Source organism: Tachypleus tridentatus, chromosome 12 (genome assembly GCF_004210375.1).
Source record: "Tachypleus tridentatus isolate NWPU-2018 chromosome 12, ASM421037v1, whole genome shotgun sequence".
Taxonomy (NCBI): Eukaryota; Metazoa; Arthropoda; class Merostomata; order Xiphosura; family Limulidae; genus Tachypleus; species Tachypleus tridentatus.
Window position 1 is genome coordinate 25,497,543 of NC_134836.1, and position 12,078 is coordinate 25,509,620.

General features: G+C 32.2%; 1 protein-coding gene across 2 annotated transcripts in view; it reads left to right on the forward strand.

Moving 5' to 3' along the window:
- The window catches only part of LOC143235256 (uncharacterized), a 45,448-nt gene extending 39,047 nt beyond the window's left edge, over positions 1 to 6,401 (forward strand). For both annotated transcript variants that reach the window (XM_076473226.1, XM_076473227.1), the window contains exons 7-9: positions 844 to 958; positions 1,461 to 1,660; positions 5,930 to 6,401. In XM_076473226.1, the coding sequence (XP_076329341.1) occupies positions 844 to 958; positions 1,461 to 1,660; positions 5,930 to 6,053 (439 nt within the window). In that variant the 3' untranslated portion in view covers positions 6,054 to 6,401. The remainder of the gene's footprint in view (positions 1 to 843; positions 959 to 1,460; positions 1,661 to 5,929) is intronic.
- The last annotated feature ends 5,677 nt before the right edge of the window (positions 6,402 to 12,078 follow it).

Below are 12,078 nucleotides of genomic sequence, written 5' to 3' on the forward strand. Positions count from 1 at the left end.
CTAACCTACAAACTCCATATACAAAATGACATACACACACACACACACACAACTTAGTAACAATACAAATGTTGCATATACACGTATATATTATTGATTGAAAAGAAATGTTTAAAGTGTAGCTGAGCACATTTTCAACAAAAGTGGGTCTGTGAACTAAATGTTAAAGCTACTTTTAGTTAACAATAAAAAAATAATGGAGTTACACTTGTAAATTATTTAATAATAACATTAAATGCTGTTTTTTTATGTAGATACGTATGATTAACTGAAAGTGCACTGGGACTGGACCTCTACTGCAGAAGTAATGTTGAATTCAATTATTAATTTACTATACATATCTTCATGAAAAATAATTTGTTAATAAAGATTTTGACCTCCTGATGGGACAACAGTAAGCCTGTGGACATGAGTTATACTGCTAAAATCGGGGATTCGGTTTCCCTTGGTGGACACAGTAAATGGCTTAATGTGGCTTTGCTTTAAAACCAACAGGAAGTAAAGTGTTTGTATTAATGATATGTTTGTGATTTGAATAAATCACTCTGACCTGGTCTGTGACAAGAGTTCAAGGTGATGTTCATATGAAGAATCAAAATACTTTTGTCCAACACAAACTTTTGTGAAATTAACAATGTATTATGTCTGAACTTGTACACTTTGACCTTAGTCATGCCTGTAGGATTAAAAAGTAGAACCTGAAAATTCATTTTATTTATATGGAAACTGATAAAGCTGATAAAATGGAGTTTTGAAGTTTTTTTTCTTTGCAATAAAGTTATCTAGATTTAAAGCAACTGTTTTATTGAAGTCAGAAAACAAATTTTAAGTTTGTTATTTCAGAGATTTAGGCTTTCCTGATATTGGGCTTCCAAACAAGACAAATTCAGCATTTTTTTTATTTATCACTGTTGATAAGAAAGTTGCTGGTTGTGTCATTGCTGAAAGTATAACTCAGGTAAGTAAAAACAAAGGAATATAGTTAGTCGGTAAAACAAAATCTTGCAACAAATGTGCATTTTATACTGAAATTATAACACTGAATTTATAAATTCTAAGTTAAAATATTGTCCTTCAACTTTCCAGACAGTTTCAAGCAGTAGAAGACTGAGTAAGAGTATTGTCCACTTTAAAAATGTCAATAAAATAACTTGCCTCACTCTCGAGGTGTAATATTTCTAAACAATTCCCTTTTTTGCTGAAAATCGGATGTGTTCCAAAATTATGTTGGATTTCAAAGTTATGTTTTCAGTTGTTTCCAGATTTGTTTTTGATATTTGCTTTCTGTTATTATTAATTTTTTATCATATTTTAAACTTTAATTATCTTTTGGGACAATTTTTTTGTCCTCCTTAGAAAAGTTTAACTTCACATAATTATACACAATTACCTCTTAGGTTCACAAATATTGATTTATCTTTTATCTGGAAGAAGACCAAAATAAGAATTTTCCCACATAGGCTTATCGTGTCATTACTGAAGATAAAGACCACAAGAATGTTGATAGTAATAGCTTGTTGAAAACATGCCCACAACCTCCACAACAACCATGGTGCTGCAGTACCAAGCCAGAGAGGGCTCTTTGTGGTGTTAGCCGAGTATGGGTTGCTCCTTCTTGTAGGCGTCGAAGAATTGCTTCACGTCTTTTGGACTGTTTGAGGTATCCGTTATTGTTGTAATTAGAGCATAAGTAATTTAGAACTTCTTAATTTTGTTTGTTTCTGTTTGTATGTATATCAGGTTTTGTAATTTGTAAACAAATTTTTTAATTGCTGGAAATCCTGGAAGATTGTTACTTATTACTCCTAGATTCTCTTGTTTTTAACCTCTGTTTTGCAGAAAATGATCTAGACAGGCTTACTCATAAAATGGGAAATACACTGAATTTGCAACACTGATCAGTAACAGGTTTTGAACTATTCTTCTGTTTATCAGTAAGCACATGCCATGTAACTCCAGCTTTGGAAATCTAAAATCATAAAATTTTTTAGAGGATGAAGAACATGGATATTTCAAGATCTTTCTAATTCCATTGTTGGCATAAACACTTCAAAGATAATCAAGTTTTTTACCCTAAATTCTTCATTTAACAATAAAAAAATAATGGAGTTACACTTGTAAATTATTTAATAATATTAAATGCTGTTTTTATATGTAGATACGTATGATTAACGTATATAACAAAATCTTTATTTTGTTTTTTTAAGTGAGAGTGAAAACATATCTGAATAACAATATAATAAACTAAGTGTCAAACCTTACTGTTGTTTGTGCAATTGTCTAATATTTGAGATTAAAGGCAGTTCATCAGCCTATACTTGATTGGGTTACCTGTGAGTTAAACATTTATTGGGATATTTTGGGGTCAATCAGGACTTCAAAAGAGTTTCATGATACTACTTACAATCATCAGTGTTGACTGTATTGAGGCTGTAGATTAGTCTCACTTAAAAATTATTACATATTAAAACTAATAATTTTTTTTTTCATTTGTGACATGACTTTTCAAATTTAGTATTTTAGTAATTTTTTATAAAATTTGGCATCCTGTGTTTTAGGTCAATGCTTCGTGAAAACTTTAAAAAGTAAAGCATAATATTTAGGAGAAAAATCACTTAACATTTTGAGCTTATGTATTAAATACAGAGGTTCCAACCAGTACTTCTTTAGCAGATTCTTACAAAGTGTAGCCCAGTGGTTCCCAACCTTTTTTATGCCCCACACCCCGAAAAAATTTTAATATGTTCTTGCACCCCTCACAGTAATTATTATTTAAAAATAAAGATAAAGGTGGCCAAAACAAATTTTTATAATTAGTTTTTAATGATATATAAAAAAAAATGAAACATTTGGAAAAGAAAAAATATTACAACAAACTAAATGTTGCATAAACCCTACATGGCCTACAAAAAAAATCATCCACACATGAAATGAAATTTCTTTGAATTTGAAAAGTTCAAATGTTCATAAGTCAATTTAAATTTAATGACTTTTTTGTTCCTGTTTATTTCTTACAAGTTTTTCAAAGCGTGGCACTTTGTTGCTGATAGCAATTGCAAGTCTTTCTGTGCACTCAAGTGATTTCTAGATTTTGTCTTGATTGACAAAAGGGCACTAAATCCAAACTCGCATAAGTATGTCGTCACGAATGGGATGAGCACATTTAGTGCTTTTTCAAAAAATCTTGAAAACGTGTCCATTGCTGAACACCAATATTTTCCCAAAGTTTTGCTTTCAAACTGCATTTCAAGAACTCGATTTGTGCACAGTTCAATAAGATCTTCCTTCAGTTCTTCATCATTTAACATATTATCCAAATTGAAGGAGTATGGATTCATAATACATTCTTCAGAAGTTTCCAGTTCTCCTCCAAAATATCTATCAAATGACTTTGATAGTATTTCCAAATGATCCACAATTTCTTCACACACACATGGGATTAAGGACTCATCCTCACCTACCATTTCTTCTAGTGATGGAAATTTGAAAGATTTCCTCTTTTAACTCGTCGACACTGAAGATGTAACTTTTCTTCGAAAGCACTTAACTTTTGAAGCATTTCAATATGTTTATGTTTTTCCTTGAAGAGATACACTCGGGTCATTCACACGAGTGAAAATATCACTCAAATAGCTTAGCATTTGGTTGAATTGGTTGAACAGCCAACAGTGTGGAAAAGCAAAACTGAATGCTCACTTCCAAAATCTTCACAAAGCGACTTGAAGGGGTGGTGGTTCAGAGCTCAACCCATAATCTAGTTGATGGTCTTCACAGAAGTGTCAAGGACCTTTTTCAACTTTGGAGGCAATGTTTTTGATGCCAAAGCATATCAATAAAGAAACCAGTGAGTACCTTGCAAATGCGGAATCTCTTGTTTCATCAGTGCAAAAAAATCCTGATTTATTTCCTAGCATAGCAGGGGCACCGTCAGTACACACAGAACCAATAATTTGGATATCTAAATCATATTTCGCAAAGAATTCCTCCATACACTGGAAGACATCTTTCCCTTTTGTGGTAGTTTTCAGATCTTCACAGAACAGGAAATCTTCCTTTATGACACCATCATGGACATACCTCACTAGTGCGATGAATTGACTGCAATTTGCAACATCAGATTTTCAACGGACTAGCCCTGATATCTGCGATAACTTGGTCCAAAATGTCCGAACTCAAATCACCAATTCGGTTTTGAATAATATTATTTAACAACAGCACTAATTTAAGTTGTTTGAGGCTTCTTTTCCCAAAACAATTGTTGCTATTTCTAATGCACATGGTTTTATCACCTCTTCTGCAATTGTATGGGGCTTCTTTGATTTGGCTACTTTATACACCACGTGGTATGAAGCCATCAGCAGTGGTTTGTCAGCAGATATAAAACCTAATTTTGGAAGGGTTGCTCGAGAATCAAAGTGGGCCCTTCTATTTTTCAATGATTCAACATCATGGTCTGCAACAGCTGTTTCACCATGCTGGTTGTTGAAGTGTTCCTGCAGCTTAGATGGCTTCAAATTTGCGTTTGAAAGGACAGCATCACAAAGCATGCACTGGGGTTTTTGCAGATCCTCAGTTGTTCCGATGCAAGTGAGACCAAACTTCACATAATCGTTATTCCATTTCCTTTTCTTTGACATAATGAAGCTTTTTTGCACAAACACAGAATCAACAATGCACTGATTACCATAGCATCACACATGGGTTTATATACTTTGCAAAACTTTCTAAAACATTCTCGAATATACGTCACATGACGTCATCGATTAATTCCAGATACTTCTGGAAGTTTCTCGAGTCACGTTCACGTGAATAGATAACATAAATAAATAATACACTTTAAGACGGCGTTCACGAACGTAACCTAATTAGTTGTGCCGAGTACTTAGGTCACGTTTAAGTTTTGTGTGTTGTTTGTTTACAGTTGTACATTAAGACTTCGGTCTGCACCAGTGACGGTAGAAACGATATGTTATCATAATAAGGTAAAAAGCTACGTCTGTAACAAGGAAAATAAGATAAAAATCAAATGTAATATTTGAATATAAACAAAAAAAAACTGAAATGTTATCTCGCACCCCCTGGAATGCTATCTTGCACCCCTGGTTGGGAACCACTGGTGTAGCCCCATATTATACCATTACAATTATACATTTTGATGCAGTTAATTTGTAATGGGGAGTGAAATGAAGCAATAGCATTGTTGGGATCCTCATTTAAGTGTTTGTACTTTTGCAGCTGCATTTAAACCAGACTCAAACACCTTTGTAACACTGAATAAAATATTGGCCAGTCAGAACTTGTAGTCAGATCTCTTAGAAATTGGGATAGCCATATTGGTTTCATCAGAAACAAAAGCCACCTGGCCAAGAAAATGTATCTGACAAAGCTTAAAAGACAAAATTTTGTATCAGGACATCACCTCCACAACAAAAGAAACTGAAGAGAAATAGATAAAAAATAACAAGTTTTTTTTTGTTACTTAAACAGTAACATAATCTAACAATGAATCGTCCAGGTACAGAGCCCTAACATACTAGGATGCAATGCTAACAGCAACTTATAAGAATGAAGAAAAAGAACTACAAATTCAGGTAACTGGAATACTAATATGGTAAACTAAAAGTGAAAACAGTGACAATATGTTTTGGCAGGTTTGGAATTTATATAAAATTGTGAAAACCATGCATTTTGTGTACTTTATTTTGTGGATTTCAACAATTCTCTTTGAAGAGAAAGAGAGGGCAGAAATCAAATAATCTGTTTTTCTATACATAGCCTTTACATTACTTTGTGATAAAAATTTTGTAGCTACAAATAAATGTTTTCAAGATTTAAACTGTTTTACAATTTTACCTAAACTGGTATGAATTATTCTAATGTTTCTGTGTGTTATATTTCATCTGGCATTCTTTAATGTTTTCATTACTAGATGTAATTTCTACTATGGCCATGCTCTGTCAGTCAATGAAATTGCTTTCTCTGATCCTACGCCAGCAGGAAAAGAATTTGCAGCAAAATACACTGGAACAGATGAATTTCTTGTTTATAAATAAACAGATCTTAAAATGAAAAACAGCCAGGATGTAAACAAATGTCCTGAAGGTAGTTTTGTTTATCATCAAATATATTTTTAATTAATTATACCATAGTTGTCATGTTGTGATGAATAAACTTTGACAATTGTCAGCTGTCAAGGCATTCACTATTTACTCTTACCATGTTTGTACCAAAGGCTCCTTCTACCCAGTTAAAGCCTGATTGTAACCAGTGGTAGTTAAAATGTAACTGTTATTACTGATTTGCAAATACTTTTTTTAATTCACTTATTTGTTTGTAGAATATGTAGAACTTGTAAGAAAACAAGTTTTTGTAATATTGAAATAAATATTACCTTTACAGTTTCTGTTTTTATATGTTATGATTAATACCATTTCAAAAACACAATGAAAGTAACTTTTACAGTGGACAAATTTTAGAGAAATTCAACTGCCTTTTAATTTTAACTTTTACCTGATAATGTCCTAAGATGGTTCAAAACATTATACTTAATAAAATCAGAATGTGTCTACTATTGGAGTTATTGTATTTGTGAATTAATAATTCTGGCCAGTAAGTTCTTTATTAAATATTAAAGATTAAACTTAGTTGAAGTCAAGTTAATCTTTACTGTTTGTAAAAATATTTCCAAAATCTTTATAACTCCTGTTCATATGCCAGTTTATAATAATAAAAAAGAGCTTTTAACTGGAAAATTAGATCACAAAAAATATACAATTTTCAATGAACCAAAATCTTTTTAATTTTGAGTTAATTGTCTTTTGTGTAACTTTTCATATAATGTTGATAAGAATGTAAATAGACAAGAACTTTCTGTAAGCTCTTGTTAAAAAAAAATCATCTGAAACAATGTGATGGTGAACCAAAGAAACTGATGTGTTGGAAATTGTTACTGACAGTTGTTTAAACGTAAATTCAGTCAATTAATGAAATTAAAGATTAAATTTTCCCCAAAATTTTCATTAAACTTTCATGCAACTTAAAAGTTTGATGAAACTGAAATAATGATTTTGATATATTTTCAGTTGCCAATTCAATCACTAATTGTCAAAAGTCACAAACTTAATTACCACTTTATAAAATTTAATGCTAATGCATATAATTTTACATGCAATTGTGAATGCAAAACGCCTATAAAATTATGTTTTCCACTGCTGTAGAACTAGTTAGATGAACCCTCATGATTATTTTTTTTTGCAAATTTGAACTTTGTATTATTCAGTGCATTTTGTTTTCTAACAGTAATATATCAAAGAGAAGTGTTTCACAAACATGCAAAACTACATAGCACCCACCTTCCACTGAAGTCAAGTCTTATTCTTTTCTAATATATATTAGCCAGCAAAACTTGGCTGGAGGACTCAGGGTGGCCCAAGGGAGTGTGTTTTAAAAAGTCAATTCAGCTTTAGATTCATTTTTAACTTATTTCATTCCTTTGTGTTTCATTATAAGCATATTTAGTAATCTTAATACATTTAAAATATGTTCCTCATAGATAGATTAAGCAGAACTAGCAAAGCCTGAAAACAGAGTAAGATAAATAATAAACTTCAAAAAAGAGGTACGTTGTAACAGGGTTATGACAAGACAAAACTGCCAGTATAGAATGGTGACAATCAGTTTTCTGTTTCATTTTAATGTGATTTGAAATGCAGAGGGATTATCACTCTGCATGTACTAAGATTTACACAACCATTATCTACTGTACTAGTATGATATGGTTCTTGATTGCTTTAAAATAAGTATACACTTGTTAGTTGCCTTGCTTTAATTGGCTGTTGTCTGTCTGGGTTGATCTCTACTGTCAAGTGATTAGTGTGTGTGTGGGTTGGTCTATTATTAAGTGGCTAGTATCTTTCTGGATTAATCTCTACTGTCAAGTGGCTAGAGTCTGTCTGTGTTGGTCTCTACTGTAAAGTGGCTAGTGTCTGTCTGGGTTGATTTCTACTGTCAAGTGGCTAGTGTCTTTCTGGGTTGATTTCTACTGTCAAGTGGCTAGTGTCTGTCTGGGTTGATTTCTACTGTCAAGTTTCTAGTATCTGTCTAGATTGATCTCAACTGTCAATTGACTAGTATCTGTCCAGGTTGGTTTCTACAGTCAAGTGATTAGTGTCTGTCTGGATTGATCTCTACTATCAGGTGGCTAGTGTCTGTCTGGGTTGATCAATACTATTAAGTAGCTGGTGTTTATTTGGATATTTGTTGGAAATAATTTCACATCTTCCAACCTCTGATGTCCATGGCTATTTGAACAAAGATGTATTACATAATCTTGGTGCTAAGAAGTTTTATTTTCAGCAATGAACAGGTTTGTTTGAACCTGTAAGTTACACTTCCCCAGAATTCTTCTGGGTAATGTTACGTTTTTGAATTTCTTAAAGTACTGACATTTATACAACTTTTTAATTCGAAGGATGTCACTGGCAGCAAGACTAGATTTATCATAAACCTCTTAGGAATACTCCATTTTTGTAGTTGTAGTCAAAGGTGTCCAACAGAAGATTTTCATGTGATTAAAATTTCACAAATTGAGAATCCATACCTTGAAAAATAAAAATGAAAGTGATGTGTTAAACTTTAGTAACATTTCACACTGAATGTTATTCCAGTTGATAATTAGATAAGAACAGGAACATATCACTCTGAATGTTATTCCAGTTGATAATTAGATAAGAACAGGAACATATCTCTCTGAATGTTATTCCAGTAAATAATTATAATAAGATAGTTATCCCAGTCGGACCTATTCTGTTCATGGAAGAAGCCCATAGCATATTCACATACATAACCTAGCGATATATCTTCTGAAGATGTTTCCTACATATGAGTAGCTTCTATAACAAAACATTGTCATTAGTTTTAAAAGGAATTTCCAAAGAAAGGTGGAACATTATTGCATAAGTTATTTTATGAATGACATTTCTCAAAGCAATTAAGTCAAAAAATGAAGTATTAATTTACAAAACTTGTTTTGTTGTATGTGTGTTAGTGGTGCAGAAGATTAAATACATCATTCTTACACTAACAAGACAAACCAGTTGTGTCAGAGGAAAATAACTTAAAGTCAAAATATATATAAAAACATGCACCACAGAACAGTATGAAAATACGTTACAGTGGTACTACATGTCATCAGTTATTTGTGATGAGTTAAGGTTGTGATACTTAATCTTATCAATTGTTAGCCTTCAGTTACTATTAAGATGGTTTTGGAACTTTATTCGTTTGACTCACAAGTAATATTGATGAATTGTGAATTCAGCAAATTTAATGCTGTATCTATGTGTAAAAGAAAGGAACTAATTTATTATCACAACATGGACTGGTCTTGGGTTACTTTAACATCATAATCCAAAACAGTCTCACCATCTACAGTGTGTGGTTATAACACCAGTCTACTAGAGAAGGAGTAGCAAAAAAAACTTTTACTACCTTCATGGATTCTTTGTTTTCTTCAGTATGTTACTCATTGTTGAGGAGAAAAAATTCGTAATTTTAACAGTTATTATAATAAAATAATGGATTAATCCAGTTAACACGAGGTTAAAAATAGTTTGTAGATAAAAACCAATTTATTTGTATATGTTCAAGTAGAATGAAAAGTATTAACTAAAGATACTAGACGGAATTTTTAACGACTTGGTGTTTAACAAAGTTAGTTAGTGTTAAGAGAATGATGCAAATGAGTTTCTGTAATGCATATCTGGTAACAATGGATTAACATGTATAAGTAAATTACTCTGAAATGGGGTTGCTCGCGAGGTCAGTCTTCTTTTTACACCCCCTTGTTCCCATAAAGACACAAGTCTTTTTGTGAAATTATGCTCTTGGCTTCATGAAGTAAAATAAAATACTTATTACATAAACTATTTCACCTATACAACTTTCTGTTATCAGTTGATTATAATACAAATCGTTACTTAAGAATCAAAGGAAAAGTTATTGACCTTTAATAGTACACATCATACAGTATGTTTATTTGTAACCTCTTATTAGCTTGTACTTGTTAATCAGCCTTTTTGTAGTAGACATGATTGTTTTAGATGTTAAAACAATACTTAGTATTTGAATCACATATTTTTTTCTTATTTTAAATTTATAATGGTTGTAAAACTTGAATGTCAACTTATAAGATATTCATTCTGATTGTTAATACAGGGCATTAGAAACAACATTATTTTCAATTTTATTTTGAGCCTGTCATTATTTTGATGTTACAATAACTTCTTATCTTTGGCCTTTGGACATTCTAACATAGCTTATTTCATTGGTTTTCTCCTTGAATGTGATGCATGTTCTGGCATGGTACTGGTTAATGACAGCTATGATCAAATATTTTTTCCGAGTTGGCATAAAGGTATGATATATATTTCAGTATTATTTGTAACTATAAAACTAATAACTTAGAAGATCATGAGGGAGAATAATAGATAGCTGTGTTACAGCTAAGCCAGCCTGTTATTTAAATAGAGTGAATACTCATACTTTATAGTTTAGTTGAAAGAGCTCAAGACCAAACCACAGGACAGCGCTGATCTGATGCAGCTCAAGACCAAACCACAGGACAGCACTGACCTGATGCAGTTTTTTTTTTATGTTGATGTAGATGTATAACAAAAACAAGTTATGAAAATTAAAATTAGTACTCGAAAGTGTGATGTCATTAAAAAAAATAACATTTCTGTCATTCAATCATAGTAATAATTTTTCTGGACAGCTAATGTTTTCATTAGAATGAAAGACGAAGTGCACTTGTTGTTTTGATATAGGGAATTGAATTTCGATGGTAATGTTTTTGTATTTAAATTTGGTAAAGGGATATGTTTGTGAAAGTGGGGTTAGTGTATTTTAGACATTCCCAACTTGTTCTGGTTATATATTACTTATTATTATTATTTACTCAAGAAAATGGGGCTGTCTTGCAACCCCATCCACATTACACTTACCATAACCAATTGTGATATGTGATGTTTTGTCTTCTTGTGAGGTGCTAATATTCCTACAAAGCTTAGTAAGTGAATCAGATACACTAAGTGATATTAAGTGAAACATAGAAATACAGGTAGGTAGATTTGTAGCAAAGTTTTCATTTTTAAAACTTCTGCTTTAAACTTTGCACTTTTACTGTTGTTTGCTTTTCCAGCTTATGTTTAAAACTTGGCATTTTTACTGTTCTTTGCCTTTTAATCTTGCATTTAAAACTTGGCAACTTATTAATTATCTCGTTTCATACTTAGATTTCAAAGCTGGATATTTTACTATGGTTTACTTTATTAATTTAGGTTTAAAACTTAGTAATTTTACTTTTTAAACTTATGTTTGAGACCTTATTTTTTTGGTTTGTTTTGGAACATGTCATGTTAAATATGAACTGTTTTACACCATCAGTTAAACTATTAGTGCTGTTTGTTTTATAACTCAAGACTAGTTTCATGTGTGTTTTACTCAAGGAACTATATACACTAAATCATGGTTGATATTCGTGCAAAGCTACTCAAGGGCTATCTGCGCTAGCCATCTCTAATTTTGCAGTGTAAGACTAGAGGGAAGGCAACTAATCATCACCACCCACTGCTAACTCTTGTGCTACTCTTTTACCAATGAATAATGGGATTGACCATCACATAATAATGCCCCCACGGCTGAAAGGGCGAGCAGGTTTGGTGCGAGAGAAATTCGAACCCGCGACCCTCGGATTATGAGTTGAACGCCTTAACACGCTTGGCCATGCTGGGCCTAGTTTTTATGATGTTGCTCATTCCAAATTGAATACAAACTGGCACAAAGCCAAGCCTTTAATACAACAGTGGTAAGCTATGACAGCACCAGAATAGACAAACGTTACCATGGTGTCAGCAAGCTTGTTCCCTCGAATACCAACGTGGTAAGGTATGGAGAAAAATTGGACATGGATAGAAAAAAAGAAAAATGAGCCAGTCATTTTTTAATATCAACGACACAAGGGAGACAACTAACTTTAAGCGGTTCCAGGATCAGTAGAGAGTTAAGACAGTACAGTCT